The sequence below is a fragment of the Galleria mellonella genome, unplaced genomic scaffold (assembly GCF_026898425.1).
Source record: "Galleria mellonella isolate WM207_F2 unplaced genomic scaffold, CSIRO_AGI_GalMel_v1 utg300, whole genome shotgun sequence".
Lineage (NCBI taxonomy): Eukaryota > Metazoa > Arthropoda > Insecta > Lepidoptera > Pyralidae > Galleria > Galleria mellonella.
This window is the reverse complement of record NW_026442068.1, coordinates 2,670,496-2,694,370: the sequence shown is the minus strand read 5'-3', so window position 1 is coordinate 2,694,370 and position 23,875 is coordinate 2,670,496. Positions and strand designations below refer to the sequence as shown.

General features: G+C 31.8%; 1 protein-coding gene across 3 annotated transcripts in view; it reads right to left on the bottom strand.

Moving 5' to 3' along the window:
- LOC113523473 (synaptotagmin-5-like) overlaps positions 1–23,875 on the bottom strand; it is a 55,857-nt gene that overhangs the window by 13,818 nt on the left and 18,164 nt on the right. The window contains exons 1-4 of one of the 3 annotated variants that reach the window (XM_052895605.1): positions 12,596–12,688; positions 9,771–10,064; positions 5,566–5,706; positions 700–932 (exon numbers count right to left, since the gene is read on the bottom strand). In XM_052895605.1, the coding sequence (XP_052751565.1) occupies positions 700–932; positions 5,566–5,706; positions 9,771–9,926 (530 nt within the window). In that variant the 5' untranslated portion in view covers positions 9,927–10,064; positions 12,596–12,688. Of the gene's footprint in view, positions 1–699; positions 933–5,565; positions 5,707–9,770; positions 10,065–12,477; positions 12,689–23,875 lie in introns of those variants that run through there. The other 2 variants (XM_052895603.1, XM_052895602.1) reach the window with 2 other exon arrangements.

Here is a 23,875-nt window from a genome sequence, read left to right as displayed (position 1 = left end):
AAAAACGTCAATTCTCTTATAAACATATTTTAGCTATTGAATTGTCCTTTCTCCTTCTTTGAGTTAAATTCCCAATTTGAAAGAAAATGACAAAACAATGTATTAATTAAAAATAGATTTGTAAAAGGTTTTAATTTTTATGAATAATTAGGTAAATATTTAGAATACGAATATGATATCTAATGATAAAGGAATTTAAACTTTGTCCCTAAACAAATAAAAATGATACTCGAATACAAAACAGTTTTGATATAAAAAAATAAGTGTTGCTTTTTTGTATACTTGTTATGTTGTATATTAAATTATTTAAAATTTTAATTGAAAAATAAATAGTTATTACTGAACAAGACAATAGTAGAGTTAAGTATTTACTGTAAATAAGAAAAGAAATGATTAGATATATTTTTATAATATTTTGGCCCATTAGATTGTATGACAGATATGTATATATGTTTGATTAGAAGCATATTATATATAGAAGCATATTATATATATTAAAAGCATATATATTGATAGTGATATATGATTAGGAACAGGATAGAAAACAAATATCTAATCTATATTCAAATAGACTTGTTTACAAGCTTTTTTAAATTGAGAACTAGTGTCTAATTTAACACTTTTATGCACTGTATTTTCAATGTCGTTTTTAGATCTGATTGTGTATGTAGGATTTCTTTTTATATAAAAAATAATTACCTTGGTGGCATGAGTAGCGGTGACAGACATCTCGGCGGTAAATGTCTGGGACTGGAAGGCGCTGGTGAATCTGCTAATGATGCTAAGGATCCGTGGGCTAGAGGTGCAGCTCGGACGTCCAGGGAAGCCGCACGAAGAGGAGACGGCGACCGCGGAACACCAGTGCTGCCAGCCTCGAGAGTGCGACCGTCTGGAGCGAAGGTTCGAATTGCTGGTGAGGAGCCCCGGTGACTCTGAGAATATAAAGGTACAGTTTTAAAGTCATCATACGATGATTATAGCTTTAAATTAAGTCATATCCTTCATGAGCATATGTAGTCATATTAACTAAATTTACAAAAAAATATGTCAGTACATTTTAACTTTGTTATTTGATTAGGAGGTCGGTTGTGTTGTGATATAGCATACCACCTTATCCTCCGATGGTTGCGGGTTCGATTCTCATATAATACAAAATTATTTGTATTCACGAGGACTGTTTGGTATTGGACTGAGCATTTTCTGTATTACATATACATATATGTAAATGCAAAATTTTAAAAAAGTATACATATTTAGTTTCATTTATCCACATCTATATGTATAGTGCATAGTATAAATACTATTTAGTTTAAGACTAATTGAATGACCTAAATTATCAGAAACTGTAATTAAGAAGTTTTGATGTCCACAATTTTGTCATTAAATTCCTTTAACTAAATATATTTATAAGTTGTTTGTCGCGTTGAAAATTTCACGTACTTTTTACCATTGGCATATTAAAAATTATTTTATAATTTTGAGGATGAGGAGCAGTCTTTTAAAAAGGCTGCTAATGAACTATCAAACACGTTTTTCTTTCTTCTCTCGCATTCTGGAGTTCCCAAACCTGAATACGCATACGTGTGTCGAAGCTATACTCGAAGGTACCGAGACAAAATACTGAATAACAGATCCCACGCAATGAAAATTTCTTTGTTTTCGATAGTAATATTATCGATTGATGGTAAAATTGTATGTTCTTTTCTATTTAACTTAAGTAGGTAATATCGATTCTTAATTTTGATATTTATTTTTAACTGTTCATATTGGAATATATTTCAGGTACCTATATATTAAAGGGAGATAAACAACACGCAGCGCTTAAAAACACTGAAGCCGGACCAAAGTGCTTACAAATTGCGTGAGGCAGTATTTGGTCATTAGGTGATGTAGCCACATTTTAAGGTTTATTTTGTATTTTGCTGGCTTTAAAAGCAAAAATTGTTCTATCATGGGAAGCTATTTTATTTAACGATCATGTTGAACAGGTATTATGTGATCTATATTATTTTATATTTTATTTTTACGAGTATGTTCGAATAAATGAAATTGAATTAGCAAACTTATTATTATTATCTTATTAATATAATAAAATTATAACTAGACGATATCTGTACATATTATATTTATAAAAATAATTTTGAGAGGTCTTACTGAGAGCAGTCTGCCTTTATGTTTGTTCCTGCATCATACAGCATCTAATATTGTACACCAAATCATGTAAACACAACCGTGAAGCAGTTGTTTGCTTGGCTGTGTTTCGGTTTGAAGGGTGGGATATGGCGTGAATTTACTGGGTACGGAGGAATAACACCTGAGTCCTCAGCAATGGCAACGCATGGGGGGTATCATGGGCGAAACAGTATACTCTGTTATGTCCATGGTACTGCTCATGTCTATAGGCGACGGTTGCCACTTTTCATCAGGTGGGCTGTCAGCTTGTTTGCCATTCTAAGTTGTATAAAAAAAAATATTAATACGTCGTTTAAAATTGGTCTATTTCATTAGATTTTTCCAATTCTAAAATCTACACATACAAAGTAGCGAGCAAAAAGCTAATATCATTATAAAACTTCAACTAAACACTGAATAATCATTATCAAATACTTTTAACTTAAAGAATAAGAGGAATGTAATGTTTTAATAGTGCTATAATTTATTTTCAGCTTAAAAATATGATCATGTCTCGTACCGTTTTAAAGTGGCTCCCAATTAGACATCGTCATGAGACACATGTTAAACCTATATAATATCCTTAATGATCCCAATTCTCCTTCCTACCTTCGTTCCCGGTTCAATTATTATGTACACATAATTTTTTTTTATGCATAAAATCGTGCTGTACAGCTGTGGAATAAACTTCCCGTGAACTTTAGCCCGTCTAGCAGTTCCTTCAAAAAAAGATTAAAATCATTTTATCTTTCCAATTTAATTTAAATATAAAAATGATTAGAAGACTGTCATCATTGTGTTCTCTTGTATCTGATATTTATATGTTGTATTTAACGTGTGTATGTATGTGTGTATATGTATGTGTATATGTATATATATGTGTATGTATGTATATATGTGAATGTATGTGTATATATATAATTATTTATAATTTATGTAAATATTTATTTAAATTTCTGTCTTGCACTACTACTAACTACTTCCTATGCCAGTTATTTGAAAAATCTCTTTTAGAGATAAGTCCGCCTTTGCTAACATTGTTATTAACTTATTGTTGTTACTGTATGTTTTTGTGCAATAAAGAATATATATAATATTCGTAGTTTCTGCTAAATTGCTGTTAAACTCAATCAACTTTTCTATATAATTATGTACACATAATTTTTAGCATAAAATATACGTTACTTTTATCTTTATCTATTATTTTTTCCTGGTCCTGCAGAGGAAGTCACAGCATAAACAATAGCTATGCTAGCTAGAAATAACTATTGAAATATACTCGTAACTACAGAGTTATTTGAAAAATGTAAACTATGGAAGTAAAATGAAAAATTAGTAATACAGTAAGTAATTTATGTCATTTATCTTTATTAGATTTTTTACTAGCGCCGCATATGTTATACTTTATATACAAAGGTAAAGTAAAATCCGCCTGTGTACGTTTTCAAAATGAATGAATGAATGTACTAAATCATTGAAATAAATAAATAATTAATTATTAAAAGTTTAAATGGCAAAAAAGTTGCAAACTTAATTAAAATGTATTCAAAATTGCAAATAAGTGTTTAAAATGAAAAAAGTTTAGATGCAAATAATTAATTAGGTATTTATTTATTAACTATTGGACACCAGCTCAGCCTTATATCAAAATATTGCAGGGTCTTTTTCGAAGATATTTCCCCTTCTATGAATATCCGGGTGATCAGTCACGACCATAAAGTACTTCTGAGCTTAATTGGTGTATCGTTACGTTGTTAATTAATATTTTCTTCTGCGAAGTGTTCTGACAATGATTTGCACAAACACATCAATCCTTTGACGGTAGGTATTAAGTTAATTAAGGCAGTTATATATACTCGTAATTGGAAACTTTACAAACTGCATGCGAAATGAGGTTGTAAGTGGTCGGATCTTAGGTTTTGTGCTCATTATTAATTCCTTCTGACTATTCGCATAGTGTATCGAAGGCATGTAGGCGGTGTAATAAGCAACAACGAACTACAATGGAAGTTGTTTATAATGTATCCACCACTATGCGATGTTGCAATGTAAATGTATTGCAAATTAAAATTAATATAATGCTATATGATAGTTGGCCGAGTAGTCCGACATAAAATAGGCCACCACTTTCTTTTCAGTGGGTGTTATAAAAGACGACTAAGGGATGGCAAGGGATGGGCAGCAGCGTCCCTTTTAAAACATCTCTAGTCTGACTGCAGTTGCCAATCCACATGCCAAGTATGGCAACTATTGGTAAAACTCCCAAGGGGGAGGCTTATATGCAGCAGTAGATGGTTAAGGGCTGATATGATGATGATGAATATGATAGTGAGTAGTTTAATTAATCTGTTATATTTTAACTAGGCAGAACTATGGGAAAGTATTCTCTATGGATGGTCTATATATATGTTATTATTAACTATTTTAGTACAAGACTATATATATTTCATTAAAAACCTCATAACTTGGATTTTATATATATATATATATATATATATATATATATATATATATATATATATATATATATATATATATATATATATATATATATATATATATATATATATATATATAAGGGGACTAAAAGATGCATTACTATTAATAACTGTATCATGGTAACTTCCACGTGATACTTTCTGGAAACCATCACGATTACTCGTATTTTTAGTATGTACATTAATAATGACGAGCCATCTGATCTGACTATATCTTTGTTTATCATCCCTAGCTGATACTCTAAAGCGTAAATTAATAGCGCAGGCGGAGTTTCTACATCATTTTCGTTAATAAAAAAAATCTACTATTTTGCATAACTAGTCCGTAATATGCATCACAGTGACTATAATACGTTTAAATCCATAAACTTTATGTCAATGATATGACTCTTCGTTCTATAATAATAAGTATCACACCATCATACCAATCGCCTATTATTTAAGCTGGGATACCCTGTAATACGAGGAACTAAGCAACGGAAATCTAGAGGTACTATCCAGAATATACACATCTGAGCGAATTTGGAAAAGTTTATTTCTAAATTGGCCCAACCCATAATCGAACCCGGATCCCTATTAAATAAAGCAATGCCTATCGATATGCCTCGCTGGATGTCACGTGGTGGCCAATAGACAGTTACTGGAGGCACAAGAATTGTTAGTAATGGAGATCCCATTACAGACCTATTGTTAACAATATATCTTATCAGCTAAACCTCCAAGCTATTTCCCCTGGAAAGCATCGTGATTAATTTTTGTCGAATACGTCACGTTGGGCCAACTGGCTCCTTTCATCCCCACCAATCATATTTTAATGGTTAATCAATTTATATCGTTAACGCAGGCAGGGTAACTACTCCATTTACTTTCACCTATTAAAAAAATAGGTACTTACAGTAGCCCTCGAGGTGCCGCTGTCAAGGCTGCTTTGGGAAGAGATAGAAGGCGTTCGGGTAAGGCGCGCGTGAGGTAGGGAACTGGCGGTGCGCTCGCTCAGGGGTTGCACGCGACAATGCTCTTTTGAGATCAGCATCTCCTGTAAACAATAAACAAATTTATATTGAACTGTCAATTTTGAAGATATAGCCGATAAAGAGTGTGAAAGTGATATAGGTTTTATTTACTTATTTCTAGTACTTAGAATGGCAAACAATGTCTATATACATATATAACGGAAAATTAATGAACTCACAGTGTTTTTTTACAGTATGACAATGGAGTGGTAACCCCGCCTGCGCTAACGGTATACGCTGGCGGGGAACCATTGAGAAACGAAAGTTGAGGCGAAAAGGCAGGCTAGTTAGCCCATCGTGATGAATAATACATCAAGAATTCAACACCTGATAGGGTATATCGCTAGCAATGGGACTGGTAGTCCGCATTACTAACTACCGATCCCCCCGAAGTCACAGTTTGCCATTTTAAAAAATCAACATAAGTTTTACTAATTACTTTTTTATACAACTGAGGTGGCGTATAAGCATACGGCTCATCTTATAGTAAGCGGTGACTGTAGCCTATGAACGCCTGCAATACCAGGGGCATTATGCGCACGTTGTGCGTTGCGCACGACCCTGAAAAAATCTCTTTATCCCTTTTTTGAAAAACGCCATGCCGTAGTCCTATGGAAAAACCACGATATTACGACTTATTCCATAACCTGAGCGTTCATGGTAGGATAACAATAGCAAACAAACTGATCGGTCCAACTGATGGAACGTGGTCACTGTCGTCTATTGACATAAAGCGCCATGAGAATTACCAAATACACTGTGACGCTAATTGTACCCTTCATGCGTTGGTATTTTCGAGGACTATGGTGTTGCACTTAAACTTAGATTTTTTTCGCAGCAAGATATAAAAATTTAAGATTCGTCTTCAATATTCTGTATAGGCGTAAAAATGATTATTTAAATGTTTATGTATAACGTCAAAAAGAAATGTAATTATTTCTTTCTTTCTTAATTTCAAAAAGAAATTAAATCAATAATCAAATAAAAGTTTAATAATATAAATTATTAAACTTTTATTTTTACTTTATTAGAATTATTACGAGTCTTATACAAATTTTACGACTGAAGTTATTTACAAAATACAACAAGATTTGTTTATATTCACTTTTTATCTCATTACTGTCTAATATCGTAGACGTTTTAAGACAATTAACGTAAATACGTAACAGCCGTTGTTTGGTATATATTCTTGTTATAATTAAGTTAGACACGAACATTTAATTTTCTACTTACTCTTGAAGGATAATTATAACTTTTCGTATACATTTATGAGTACAACGTGTAACGGTTAAAGTTTAATCAAAGTTTAACATTAATCGTCCCGTGTAACGAGACAGTGGCCATCAAAATGTAATGTAAGTTTAATGAACACCCTCGCCAGGGGGCGCGGCGCACAGCTGGACTGCCTTTATTACCTGCGCTCTGGCGACAAACAAAAGTGGCTGTGAATATTTGAAACGGTTAGCATCCAGTTGCCACACTATATCGGGACCTAAATATTGTAAATGTGAACGTTTGTACAGATGTTTGTTACCCAATCAGGCTTTCACGGCTAAACGGATTTAAATTATTTTCTTTCAGGCAAAAATAACGTTAAGTTAGTATTGTTTTTGCCTGATATTTTCTCAATCGGAACTTAGATATTTAAAATTTTATAAATAGGTCTACATATGTGTAAATTTAGGTATTTAAACTCATTTAACATTTAAAACTTGATATTCATTAATGTTTATCTAAAGTAGTACTCACCTATTCACTAATATTATAAATGCGTAAGTTGGATGGATGGTTTTAGTCTTTCATGTAAAAACTACTAAACGGATTTAGATTAAATTTGGTACATGAATAGGTACTAAATCTGCATAATTTAGTACAAAGGACTGCACATTATTAACTGCTAAAAAATGGAGGAGGTTCTCAAGTTATCCCGTATTTTATCATTTTTATATATGACCACGCGTAACTTTGTACACAGTGTAGTCCGATTTGAATAAATCTTTTTTATTGTATGGGGTATACTCGAACTCGAAATTGATATATATATATATATATATATATATATATATATATATATATATATATATATATATATATATATATATATATATATATATATATATATATATATTAATGTCACTACAACGTGGTGGAGATTTGAAGTTGATCTGATAACGGAAAGTTGATGAAGACGGAAGATAGTTGAGGGTACTCCTCAACCGTTGATAGCTACCTCAAGTTTTGTATAAATTTCTCAGTTTCTGCATTTCTCATAAAGCTCAATCTTAAGTGATGAAAATGCTGCTCTTCGCTGTCTTACGATAATCTATTAGTTATGAAGACTTTTCGGTTGACACTGAACAAACTAGCATGCAAATTAATTATTACGGAGTAGGTAATTCCAAATTATTTACATTAAAGTATGGACAAAGACTAAAAGTTTTATTTTTTGTTAAAGTATAATAGTATTTTTCATTTTTCAGCCCCTTTTTTTAATAGCTTAAATTTTTTTAAAGTTCTTTTATTGTACTTACTAATTTATGCGGGCGAAGTCACGAGATACAGTTGGTTAGAAATAAATTTATTAATTGCAACTACAAAAAAACGACGTAATTTAATTAATACCTACAAGCATCGAATATTACGATGTTCGTTCCGTTGAAATGCATTCGGCACTGTTAATTATATTTTCTGTTATTCCTGTTTACTGTCGACTGGTAGATAACGCCATATGGTGTTATGTCCGCCATTTACACTTTCTGGGTTTATTAAAGTTTAATAAAGAAACAAATAAATACATATGGGGTATATGTAAATATACATTTATCAAAATATAAAATGTATATATTATAACATAAAATTTTGCAAAATATGTAGTAATAGAGTATACTGTAATATTTTTCTTTTTCATCAGTCGGGTAAAATGTCTAAATCCACCGATAATTCTTACGAAATTGCACAACTTTTCTCAAGCTCGATCAGAATACGTAACAAGTTCATCCATCATAAACAACACATGATCGATTTTGTATTAAAATGTAAAAAAAAACTTATATTTCGATATGCGTTTTTATATATAATATTACAAAGAGAAAAGATTTGATTTTTTGCATGTTTGTAATGGATAAACTCAAAAACTATATATACAGATTTTATATATATATATATATATATATATATATATATATATATATATATAGTATATATTTATTAAAAAAAAAAAAATGATTTCATGCTAGAAAAGGACAGCGCTAGTTTATTATAATTTAATTCTTATTAAAAAAAAAAACATCTCATAAATCAATTTTAGATTTTGAAGCGTTTTGTCTTTTTCTATTATGATAAATTCTCATTTTAAAAGAAAGTGTCCAAATGCTCTAATAGAAGAAATAGGCCTGGAGAACGATTTAGTTTTTATGAATAAGAGGTTAAATTTTATTTTATTTAGCAAATTAAATAGTAACTTTTCTACACATAAAGTGTTAGTATGTGATAAATGGAGAAATTAACGATATGTGTGTATATATACGCATTTCTTTCATCAATAATTCGAAGCTGATTTAGATAATTATATTAGTTTTTAATCACAATTGTAGGCAAAGTACGCAGGTTAGAATTACTATGGGATTTCTCATAACCTAAGGTAGGTCGAATTGGTTTTGCCTGCTTGACACGTTAGGGGAGCGTTCTCACACGTATTCACGCTGAGTTCGCTTATTCTGGGATAAACTTACACTACACTAATAGAAATATGTATATTGAATCAATTGTAAACCGATTCCGAAAATTTTATTTTACGAAGACACTTCTTTTTACGAACCAAATATTTTCAATCAAATATCACATTTAGTCGTTTTGATATAATATAAGACGTTATTTTTCGTAAAGCGAATAACTAAAACAAGTGCTATTTAATTAAATTAGAGCTAGTTATGCAGAAAATAGCCATATTACCTGAAATGTCTATAAGAGATTTCTTTTTATACCAGTGAGGTGGCACACAAGCATACGGCCCACCTGATGGTAAGTGGTTACCGTAGCCTGCATAACTAACTCCAATTGCAAGATATTATAAGTATAAAATACGCACACTAGGACTACTGTGGGACTTTTCATCACCAAAGCTATCGGTCGAGTTGTGACTTTGACCGCTTGAAGCGCTGGAGGTGCGTTCTCTGGCTGCCCGCGCCCATGACTCGAGCCGTTTCTGCGCGGCCCACACTCCTGGAGGGCCGAGTCCGCTCATTTTGAGGCAAACTCACACTATACTAGAGTCATAAGTTTATACTTTCACATCACTTTAATATCACACATTAGGCCTTATTGCAAATGTTTGTATTAGGTTTGATGTCGTTGTTTTTATTCTAATTGTGCTGATAGTTGTCTAAAAAGAAATTAGTTTTAAAAGAAAGTTCTATTGTACTGGTTGATTTAAAATTTTTTAAAGATCAATATAAGGATTTTTATGAGAGAAAGTGGGATAGATACTTCGCCTGCACTATCAATATACATTAGCGGGGCACCAGCGAAAGATGATAAGTAAGCATTTAGGTAAGTCAGTTAGCCCATACTGACGAATTATACAAGAAAAAACCACAATGGTTTCCAGGCGGAACCGCATGGAGGTCGACGTCACAGAGTATATTGCCAGCAATGAGACTGTAATACTCCATTACTAATATTCCTTTTTCCTCCTATCTGAGGGATTAGATATCTTTATGTATTTATTAAGTGCTTATTTGCTTTGTCTGACTTGCTGATAAATTAACAACCATTTATTTTAGCTATGGGCATTATTTTTTAATAAAATAATGAGAGGCTTCTTGTATGCCTCAAAGGCGTTAATTGCAACCTATGAACGCTTACAACATTAGAGGTATCGTGTGTTATAGACATATTTTCACTTGTAATAAATTATTATTTATTCAATAAATTAATTAGTAGCCCTGGGCAAAAGAAATAAACCAAGTTTCAGTGTTATTAAATTATTATTCCTTTCAATAAGTAATTTTATAGGAGAATGTGTCATTTAATAATAAACGTTTCTCAGTATGTAAACAGATAATTAGAAGGCATTAAAATTATTCTCATTTTATTATAGCGTCTCATAATAGACATGATTGAAGATTACAATGTTGTCCTATTACCATAATATTAAAAGAAAAATAGATTTAACGTCCTGGCAGAGGGCTTGGCGCCTGTATAGCGGGTCACAGACAGTTCTTGTACTGCGTGGGCGCCGGTTGTACGCTAAAGTTACGAGAGACGGTAGCCGTAGGCGTTTGTTTATTTACACATTGCAGTTAGAGTATCACGATATCAAATTAATAAAATAATTGAAATTTTAAATCTTGATTATATATTGTAAATCCAGCCAATGTAAATTTTACTTTTCTACTTTCATTATAAGTGTGAATTTTGAAAAGATATATGCAATATATGGGAGCTTGTTTTTAATCATGTTTAAACAGCGTAACATATTCTAATTTCAAATTATAAATGGGACATACATATATTATCTAGAGCAGATAACATGGATATTCATGTAGGAAAAGCAGGTTGAAATTGGTATATTAATGTTTTTCTACAATATAAAAAAAAGTGGTTACAGTAAAAAAGTTAAAATTAATAAAATTTATGAATTTAATTATGTGATTAAATATAGCTGAAGTTCGAACGATCATATTTTTTTGTCATAAAGAATGACCACGTTAACTTTAAGGATATACACAACACAGTATATTCCGTGATGTCCATGTACATTAATGTTAGGTCTAAAATAAGAACACAAAAAATACCATTCAGAAGCTAAGCACCCGAAATAATATAGAGACTAGAAGTTTAAGTAATTATCGATATTGATTTAATATTTTATTCTATTATCACCATGACGCAGGTAAAAGCCACTGGTGACGTGTTATTCTCACGTATTCAGCATTATTTGTTTAGTGAAGGCCGATTGTTTAGCCCCACGTTGGGCGCCAAAAATAAAAACGATAAATACTAAAGAATCAATAACGTTAACGTACATAATTCGACGTTCTACGTATAAAATTATAAAGTATAATCTTCTGCAGTAAATGGACTCAATGAATGGGTACTGAAAGCATCATAAATCTAATTACACTCTGACAGAATTTTAATTACGCGACGCTCTAAATCAAAGCACTCCCGTAAGACGTCTTCTCTTTAAGCAAGGAGCAGCAGCGTTTTATCTAAAATTAAGCGTGTATATCATATAGAAGTTTGTTACACGTATATGACGTATAAAGAAACGTTTTCATATTATATCAAGAATCTGCTATTTGTAATGGGAAATAAGTGTTATAGATCGTGATAGATTGGATTAACGGAATACATACAATAGTTGAAGTCGGAACGTGGGGTCTGCTGACACAGGGTAATGGGCTAACTGTTGCGTCGAGACTATTCTCTTGGGATAGATAATCTGGCGAGATAGCGAATTTATTTAAATTTTCACGTAGAGCTATGGACTGTGATTCTATCAGCAAAGGATTTATTAATGTTGAGGACTAGAACGTTAAATTGTATTACAGTAGTATTTATTTCTGTATATATATATATTTAATCGAAAGAAATTTATTTTAGAATTTTGAACGTATTACACGAGTAGTAGGTAGTATTCATACTGGGGTTTACTTGTATTAGAATTAAATGGGGGTAATAAATGTCATATAAAATATTATATATATAATTATAAGCCGAATATAATATGTGTAAAAGTAAGAGGAGATATTTTTAATTATTTATATATATAAATAAATAACTCTAAATACTTTAAAATATGCGGATCGTCAATTATCACTTTGAACACTACAGTATTCGAAGTCTTTTAAAAGTAATTTGGGCACTAATTGGAAGAAGGTGAAATAGTACAACATATATTCAACACACGTATAAGGTTATATATGGTTATTGGTGTGCGGTATTATTATCACTTATCACTAAGACTAGCCGTGCCGAAGCGGTCAGCGCGGCTGAAAGCTCGCGCAGACTGAAGCCGCCCGGGCACCCTGTGTTGCCAACATGCCGTCCTTATACGACCTTACCCCATATTAGGCTACGGTTGTCTCGTTTGGAATGTACCCATCCGTGTAATGATGTTTTGATCAGATACGATACACAATTTAAGACCAAATGAGTGTAATACATTGGTGTGCTTTCAACGTGTGCTTCCAATTTACGTAGATGTTTACGGTGCGTAACTAGTGCAAGCGTTTATAGCAAGCTGAAAGCCTATCAGTGTAATTGCTCTCGTTCTGTGTAGGTAATAAATAGAAGTCGATATAAGACGGTTAGCAAACGGCTTTTGATATTACGCTGTTTATTCAATTTGTAGTAAAAATAATAAATTACAAACCCACATGTCCAGTACTAATGTTATAAAGATTGTCCAATACTAATGTAATAATATTATAAAGAGTTTCTTATTATATATATATTATTATTTATTTTATTTTAGTAAAAATTCTATGACCTTTGATAGATATTTAAATAAAAAAAATAGATATTTAATTTATTTTATCGGTTTGACTCCCAGGCCGGGTGTCATTTGAATTAAACGAATTTATTTTAAATTATTTGCAATAATTTTTTTTGCGTTATCAGTAGAGAAATACATTGTAGGCACAAACATTTTCCTAATATACCGGATTTCGGTGAAGACTGGTAACCCGGAGGGCGACGCACGACGGCGCATTTTCGCCGCGTCACTTTCTCTGGGCGTAAGCAACAGGTAAGGAAGGTCATGGAGGAGCATGGATCTTGGAAACCGCACGCGACATTATTTTAATAAGGCTAAGATTAATCGTTTTTCGGGGGAATTTTGTCAATAAGGATAGAGAATAAAAACTATTGATATTTAGTTTTACATTCTAAAAGTATTTATGTGAACATAGATAGGTAACTAGAGTTGGAACAGGGAATAATCTAATAGAATATGCGTGAGAGTTATATTAATTGGTATTACACACAGTGGTTTATCCAGTCCAATATTATTGAATAAATTTTCAGTTTACTAAGGATTTACTATTTATATATTAAAATCATAAAGATGGATTTAATTATCTGATTTCAAAAGAAATGTCACCTACGGAAAGTTACATTAGTAGCGACTAAACTAGAATCTATATCGTCATAGTCGTATATATATATATATATATATATATATATATATATATATATATATATATATATATATATATATATATATTAAAAAAAGAACTGGAGAGCCATACTAAAATTACAGTAATGTAATCCATAGTGTTAAGTATCAAAATTTATTACATTAAAGATAATGGTAAATACTAATTTATCTTACTATTTATCTACTGGTGCGAAGCCGAGGCGGATTGCTACTAATAATTAAAAAAAAAACAATATCCTAACGTTATTTGATTAAAAAACAGTATAAAACTATAATTTTCATAAAGTTATTTTATTTGTTAGTTCGTTCTCTTGCCTTTATTGAACGTCAATTTCGCAGCTAGTTCTGAAATTCAATTACCAAAACGGACTGAGGTAATAACACATTGGATCGTTTTATATCGCGTGTTAATATTCATATAAACATTACCTAGAGGTGGCTGTATTATGGATTATCGATTAGCATAGTCATGAGCGTATATGTTTGTAACTATACAAAATATACTTCAAGTATTTCATAGAAACCTTTAGTTGAATTGTAGAATATTTATGATATGTAGAATATTCTATTCTAATTTTTACCCGTGACTTTGTCCGCGTGACCGATATGTGTTTACTGACCGGGAGAAAAAGTCGCCTATAACCGTCTCCCAACTTCATTATAATTGATTCTGCGGTTTAGACTTTTTATATGCAAGTTAGACAAATAAGCGTGAAGTGTAAGACGTAAAAGCGTAACAAACAAACACTTTTCCATTTATAATATTAGTTAAGGATAATACTAGCTTTCGCCCGCTACTTCGTACGGGTGGATTACAGAAGTAAAATACCAATTAAATGGATTACTTCTAGATAGTGTACCAAGAAAAACATACACTAGATTTTATTATTATCATAAAGATATATTTAAAACGACACGAAATCACAAAATCATATTTATGATATTTTTATATGTAAACGAGATTGTATTGGCAACTATCGGAAGAATTATTAAATCGCTACACCCAAGGTCGTCGGGTATTGTTACTGAATAATATAATATATTCAGCACTATAAAATCTAGTATAAAGGTACAGTGTTTACAGTAGCGAGCAATTATGCTTATAAATAATGAATGAAGTGGTCGGATACAAGCCCCCCGGTAGTGGTATTGTTAGGCGGCGACCGCGGATATCGGACATTAAGCCTGTCACTCAATTCCCTGCTATCTATCTTTACCCATGATTGATATTTTACTTAGAACAATTGCTTTAGGAAAACTACTTTTAAAGGAAAATACACGTTTATTTTGAAACTTCAATGAAGGTATTATGTACATAGTTAGTCAATTATGAACAAACTTTTTAATGGATATGTAATTTTAGTCATAGAATATTTACACAGTCGATTTTATGTATAGGCTTTTTAATGAGCATGTAATTTGTTGTTGTTTGTTGTTGTACATAATGTTAACCGAAAATAAGAGTTTAGAACTGTTGAGTTTCTTGTGGTTTCTTCTCAGCAAATGATCTCTATAAATGTAAGAACAGTGAGATCTGATCTGCCAGTGTATTTTATTAAAATTTGGCTTTATTGTAGCTGTATCTTATGTTGGTAATCCTATAAATAAATAAATAATAAATAAATAAATGACAATTTTCCGAACCTTGCAGTAAATTCAGAAAAAAAGATTCAGATTTAAAAGAGCTTGTAAATTAGTTTATTTGAATAAAGGTGATTTGAGTTAGAATTTAACGGACAGAATCGTAAACTCTGCTAATTTATGAAATAGTTCGGGAATGTCCAATACTTATTTAAACAGTTTTATCCGCGTGAATTAACCTATTGTTTGGATTTGATACTGAATTCTTAATGAACATACATGCATATTTAGCTTCTTTTTTCATTGCTCTGCGGATGTTGTATTGAAAATACTAATTTGTATAACATCCAATAATAAAATATTCCTTATTAATATTAGAAATGAGAAAGTAAGTTTGTTTGTTACCTTATAGCTTAAGCGCTTTATAGCTTAAATAATGTAAATTTGGTATAGATATAAGTACTATATAGGATGAAAAAGGACATAGGCTACTTTTTTTTACTATCCGGCACAGTGAACATATCCGGTGAGGTGGTCGAAGTTGCGGGTAAAAATTAAAGAAAAAAGCAACACTAAAACAGCAGTACTAAATTGGACTAGATATTTAAATATTTTTTTATTCAACTAGAATGGCAAACAAGTTGACGGTCCACCTGACGGAATGTGGCAACTATCGCCTATAGACAAAAACAGTACCATGGACATAATAGAGTATATTGTTTCATCCATGATACCCCGCATGCGTTGTCATTCCTGTGGACTAAGATGTTATACCTCTGTACCCAGTAAATTCACGCCATATCCCACCCTTCAAACCGAAATACAGCCATGCAAACACAACTGCTTCACGGTTGAAACACGAATGGAACAGAGGTACCTAAGCAAACGACTTTTGTACAAAGTCTCCCTCTGTTAAAAAAAATAAAGGAGATTTTAACAGAGATTATTTAGCAATAAGGCTGTCTATTGTTGACTCTATCGTTCTTCTTATAATTGTGATATTTTTGTGTACATATTTTTATGTAATTGTATCTTTTTTTGAAAGAAACAATAAAGAGTTTATATTAATTTCAAATTCATTAATAAGTAAAAAATGCAATCAGTGAATTAGAATACCACAAGAATTTTCAAATAAATATATCCTATCAACTGGCAGTTAAGATCTTATCCATAATGCATCTTTTATATGTGAAGCCGAAGTAAATTAGCGTTAAGGATTAGCTGACATATTGTCGTTTCCTCAGTCTTGATATGTTTGAATATTTAAATAGCTCTGAGGCGAGTTCTTTGTTAAATGTAGCAAATTTAGTCGACAGTGTAACTATTTGGGTATAGTGACGTCAAACGCATTTACATTATTAATGTTTCTACGATTACACATACTAAAGATATCGGGTATTGCGTATTTTCAGTTTCAAACTAGAATTTAAATAAATTACTGGTTAATTGATTATAATTATTTTGTTTAATGTCGCTACCATTAGGACGTGTGTGACTGTTAATACTCGAAGAGTGACATTTATTTTGACATTATCATTATTACTAGAAGTTCTACAACCTTCCATATTAGTTCTTAATTTCCGACCGCCATTTCGTCCACGCACATTTTGCGACACGTGTTTCAACTCTAAACGAGGTGGTCAATCTTCGAGTGTTGGCCGTCACATACATTGTAATGGTAGCGGAATTAAACAAAATAATTCTAATTAAATAACCAATGATATGGAGTTCCGTAAGGTAACATCTATTTCTTGTATAATATTTAAATAATGTTAGTTATTTTGACATTAATTCTGCTATTTTTCACTGTTATGTCATTAATTCTTGTAATTATAATAGTATTCTGTGATTAAATTGCTAATATCGTAAAGTCTCATCAGAAATATGGTAAGTTTCGACTAAACTCACATGCAATACCATAGTAATATTATTTTGAATTTGACGGTATAAAAATTTATTAATTATAGCCCAAGTGGTTCCAAATAGGAAAGCACAAAATAAAAAATGTACCAAACTTCCCTATTGATTAATTTTAAAAAATCTAACATTGTAACTAAAGTCTACGCCAAAGGGCATGTAGTTAAAATGTAAATATATAAAACTAAGTACAGTAACTTTTGATTTTTCCATATTGAAATATTGTTTTTCCAAAGACGTATGAAATTTTACTGGGAATTTTTGTATTGACTACCAATACTCGTCTGAGAGTATTTACTGAATCGAGAGTAAATTTATTATGAAAAAGTTTCTTTTATTTTGGACTTCTGTGTATATTACTTTTACTTTATACGGAGTTAAAATATTCACCGTTTACGTAAGCAAATTTATCGATAGCTCTAGTTAGTATACAAAGTTAGTTTAGTCAGCGATTTCACCCGATATGAAGTTTCAAAGAAACAGGGAAAATTCACTGAGCTTGAAACAAACAGCCGGCCGAAACAGTGTAATGTATTTGTATTGGGAACGAGTGGGGCTACGACAACAAAGGTTCGATTGTAATACATTCCCTTCATTTGTATGTTTGAATACGCTGCCGAGTTGTTCGGACAGTGGGCACTTGGAGATGTTTACTCTTTGCTTACCAAGAAAGTTATATGTCCTTATATTATGTTTACTAGTGCGAAAGTGGTATAACTGGTTGTAAATAAATAAATAGGCTACTCCTTAAGTGAAAATATTATGTATTATGAGAAGCCAGTCTTGAACCTACTACATTTACCCTGCAATGTCCTGTATCAAGAAATATAAGAGAATATACTCACTAAATTAACAGTAATTTAAATTATTATTAAATTATTAAAACTAAAGTATTAGTAAATTAACGTAAAAACAAAATTTGTTTTTCGTTGCCTTTTAGTGCCATAATCGTTATGAAATTTAGTGTACTATTTGGGATAGATAAGGAAATAGGCTACATTTATTCCGGTCATGAAAACGAAATCGCGGAAATAGCTAGAATTCATATAAGTAGTACCATAATTAATAGCTTGTTTCTTTTTCACCTTTTTTTTGCAATTTAGAATGGCAAACAAGCTGACGGCCCACCTGATGGAAAGTGGTAACCCTCGCCTATAGACATGAGTAGTACCATGGACATAACAGAGTATACTGTTTCGCCCATGCGTTGCCATTCATGAGGATTCAGGTGTAATTCCTTTGTACTCAGTAAATTCACTGCCATATTCCACCTTTGAAACCAAAACACAGTCATGCAAACACAACTGCTTCACGGTAGAAATGCGAATGGGACAGAGGTACACAAGCAAACGACTTTTGTACAAAGTCTCCCTCTGGTAAACCTCTTTTATTACATTCTCAGGATCTAATAGAACCTGAGAATGTAATAAAACTGGTGACGTATATTATATTATTACTGCGTCTTTAAGTGAATAATTAAAGATAGGATCTTAGTCCACCTTCGATCATTCACCTTTTGCCATTCATTTTATCATCAGTCTACCTATTTGCCTGTGTTATAAAGAAATTAATATTAAACTTGGAGATGTTTTGCATATTATATGATTATTAATGTATACACATACGTATAGTCGTTCATAACTGTCAAACCAATATTCACGCTAAAGCCTTATAAAATGGAATTCCTCGTCAGATCTGCTCAGTGAATATTATCATGCAAAGAGCTATATTGTCTCATAGGAGGCAATCATCTGGAAGGAAACTTGTCTCCTCGATACCGTACAACGTCAGTAATCAATCAACGTTTGAAGCTCCACATATTATCCATATTATTTATTTGTTGGGTAGTATCAAGTGTACATAGATATACACTTAAATAGATATCACAACTGCATGTGTTTTTGAATGCCATTTCTTGTTCTATGATTATTACATGAAATTTATATTGAAAAAAAGGCTAGAACATTGAAAGAAACAGAATTATAGGTAGTATTTTAAATAAGGGTTGCCATGAAAGAGCTTTTGATGTGTATAAATAGTTTTTATATAGATACATACATAGAAAATTTTATATAGATACTTTTGACATAGATATATAAACAGAAAAATATATATATATAATTTTCCCGAATTGCGTCTTCTATATATCATCTATGTCTGTGTAATATCAATCTAATTTTAGACAAACGCCTATGCCACAATATAACATTCCATTAGCGATTAATAAAAAAATGCAAAACCTTGGTAATGTTATAAATTTATCAATAGTCCGAATGGTTTACGAACAGAAGCTTATTACAACATTTTACGCACTTAAATTACCAATATGTGTCTCGTTTTATTTATCTACTGATATAATCTTCTCTTTATATTTTCTATTAAAAAAAAAAAACATAAACAAAACATAATTTTCACAAATTATGTCTATACCTATATGTAAATTAATCATATTCTTTCCTGTTGGATATAGTTAGACATTAATCCTCTTATTCATAAAAACGTCAAACATCTCATATACCTATGTATTTTAGCTATTGAAATGTTTTGTCTTTTTCTTTTATGCTAAAATTCCAATGTACTAAATAATGACAAAACATTTCAATGCTTAAAATAGGTTTGTAGGAGGTTGTAATTATTATGACTAAGACAATAAGCGTTTATTTAGTCTCGTCTTTTTATGTTATAGATGAAAATGATAAAATAGGCTATCTGATGGAAAGTGGTAATTAGTGCTTATAGATATGGACTTCGGATATTGTTTAATATGTAAATTATTTAACAAGTACATGGCCGTCATTCAATAAAGCGGTGACAGCTTAATCGGAAAACGCTTGACTGGGGTAGGTGAAACGAAAATCGGACGACAGGACACACTTCTGAATTTCCAAATAGTATTTAGATTCGTGCATTGGATGGTACAAAAAATCCAGTAAACCTTCGTACATAGAGAGGGGGAATTGTCAGTAATGCAGACTATCAGTATCATTACTAACAATATATCCTGTCAAGTTAACCTCCACGTGGTCCCCTCTGAAAATTATCGTGCTGAAGTCTAGGTGTATTCCTCACGATGGGCTAACTGAGCTGCCTTTTCATTCTTACCTATAATCCCTCACTAGTGCCTTGCCAGCGTATACTGTTAGCGCACGCGGAGCTACCATCATCCATAAAAAAAAGCCTTAGAAACTCTGAGAGACAGTTTTGTGGTGTTCGTGTTTTTTTTTCAGTGTTGTTTATGGTTTACGCGATATAAAGCTGTGCGCTATCGGTTTACGCTAGCTATTTATCACCGTAATGTCTATGGTGGTTTGATACTGAGATGGATTGATTATGGCTTATTGATTCACCTAGAGAGATTATATATATTTATACATTTATAACGAATTATAATAATATATATATATATATATATATATGTATATGAAACGTAATAGTAAATAGAAAGTAGATAATTAATTTTATGTTTGATTATATTGTTTTAGCTTATTTATTATTTTATGTGATTTGAAAATGAATGAATAGTAATTCAAAGGGATTTTTGACTTTTGCCATCCGACAAACAGCTTCATGACTCAATCTAGTGGAACTGAACCTACTGCACTCTTTATTTTTATAATTACCATTTTTGTCTATTCGAAGTTGTAATAAAGTTAGTTAATTTGTTGTTCGCGAGATAGAGATACACGAAGCGGAAAATATATGATTGAAATTTATAAACAACCTCGCTGTATACATCTTTAGAAATGTTAATCAAGTAATGGCCTGTATACCGAACTACATATAATATGTATACACAATGTAATTATAAACACGTCTAATAAACTCGCGGTTTGTAGGCAGAATGAACAAGAAATTTCATTTTAGAGATAAGCTCTGCGTTGTAAATTATCCATGTTTAAGATTAAAACTGTAAGTAAATTTTTGTATACAAAGTAAATAAAAGTGAAAATTTAAACTTTGTTCCGAGCAACTCGTAGAGGGCGGTACACTTCGGTACAGAGTAACAATTTCCTTTCGCTGCACATAGGGTTGTCAAATATACTCGTATTTTGGTTACGCCCAGATATTATTATTATACTGTTAGAGAAATAAATAAAATTGACTATATTTTAGTAAGACAGCAGTAATACTCGGCAGATTTCCTATCGTCTTTCTAAAACACTAAGGCATTCAGGAAACTCCGGAGGTTTATGATGTTGGAAGTATTCCGTAATTGATAAAACGCATTATTAAATAAAAAAAAACATATTTATATATTTTTTTATAACTTATTTTTGGTACCATAAATGGAGTATATGTACCTCTTGACACCTTCGACAACCCTAGATGGACCTGATCGAGTCATGATATGACAGAGGTATTCTGACAGCGTCGTGGACCCTCGGGCATCTGGTGCGAACGTGTACAAATAGGTATTTCGTGCCTGTTGAACGCGGCAACAAGTGCTGCATCGATCAGAATGACGCACGTACGTCCCGCACCGCCGCGACGCCGCGCAACACCCCCAAACCCCCATCGACCCATGCCATGCCACTCCCGAAACTGATTTACGGGGCCGATCTTCTATATAATACTTATTATCGATTCTGGTCAGAAAGTCGATGGTTTAAAATGTAGATTGCAATTCAACACCCTTGTAAATATCACGCTAGTAAGTAACCGAGGACTTGTTTGATATCATAGCTACTCGAAGTATCGAGCTGGTTATTTCGACCACGTGTGTTGTGATAGATTGATCGGGATAAAATGTTACAAGTACGTAAATTTTTGTGATTGGTCGAGCCGTTAAAAGGCAACAAATTAAGAAACACAGTTTTACATATATGTATAGCTATTATATAAGAACATTCCCTTTTCGGTTGATCGCATTCATGATCCATATTGTTCCTGTGTTTATTCAGGATGGTGTGGACACAAGTCGTGCTATAATAAAAAATAGATTAGAATATATTATTATAATTAACAAACCACTAACTATTACTGAGCCCAAGTGTCTTCCTATAAGAGGGTGCTATAACATAACGTTACCATGCTGGCTTGGTATACACTCGGTGTAAAACCCCCTTTTTTAAAAGTAGTTTGAAAAACAATTTGTCAGCCAACATAAAAAATTTTATATAATTATACAAAAAAAATTTTATTAAAAACCTAAGACTAACCTAATTCAATTAGGTTAGTCTTAGGTTTTTAATAAAATTTTTTTTTAATCTAGATATAAATGATTATTAAGTTTGTTGTGCATTTTGGATAAATATGAAATTTATTATTGTGTAATGTTAGTAGTTTAGTGTAAGAGTAAATCAAGTATGAATGCTCAAGCATCAAATGTTCATACATTCAAATGTATGAACTTAAACTTTATACTCGTAACAATAAAAATTTAAAATTGATGTAGATTACATGTACAGATTTACAAATAAACTAATCGCTGGCTTCGTGTGATGATGGGGTAAGAAAGAATACAATTTGGAATCACTTTTTCATCTCTATAAAATAGTAACAGGCGTTTATGACAATAAAGTAAATAATACTCCACTGCGAAAAAAGAGAAAGTAAACGAAATACCAAACTGACCGGCCATCATGATAATAGTTTACTATGAAAATAGCTCTTATAGAAGAGTCCTGAGAGACGATAATGAGTTGTTAACTATAGGTATACGTAAGAATTTATTCTTCAGTAAGTATACGTAAACATTAATCAATCAATTTATTCGCATAAACAATTTATGTGAAATAGGTGGTAAGAAGCCGTAAGGAGAATGTGTAATATACCATTTTATTTAGAATAAACCACCAATATTATATCTTACTAATATGAATGAATGAATGAATGAATGAATGGTTTATTTTCTCTTCACAAAAGGTAGAATAAAGTAACAACATGAGGTAATTTGATACCATTTTGTGAGAGACTGGTGCTTGCGGTAGGTTTAGAGGAACCTGTGTTACAAGTCACCAGTGCCATCTCCATATTACAAGGCAACCAATTATTTATAATACATATATAATAAAGTTGTGACTAGATAAAGTTTGTATTTGGTTGATATTTAAGAAAAATTAATATGAGACGCCGTGTGTGCCCCGCATGGAATGGGCCACCGCTTCCTTTCCCGTGGGTGTCGTAAGAGGCGACTAAGAGAGGGCGAGGGATGGGCAGCAGCGTTCCTCTTAAAAGATCTAAAAGTTTAACTGCGGTTGTCAACCCGTCTGCCAAGTGTGGCAATTACTGGCAAAAGTCCCCTTATGGCAAGGCTTATGTCTAGCAGTGGGCAGATAACGACTGAAACAATAATATTAAATATAAGAAGTCTTAATAAGAGCAATAGAAGGAAAAAAAATATTTTTTAGAAATTTTGTATGTCTGTCTGTAGGTTTGTTCTGGCAGCACACAAAAGCTACTGCATTAAATTGAATACGAATTTCACAGTTTTTTTCTTGAAGGTTTAAATTAAAATCTAGTATATTTGTTATCAAGACACACCATTTATTAGTTAATTTACGTGTACGAAGTCGCGGGCAAAAAGCTAG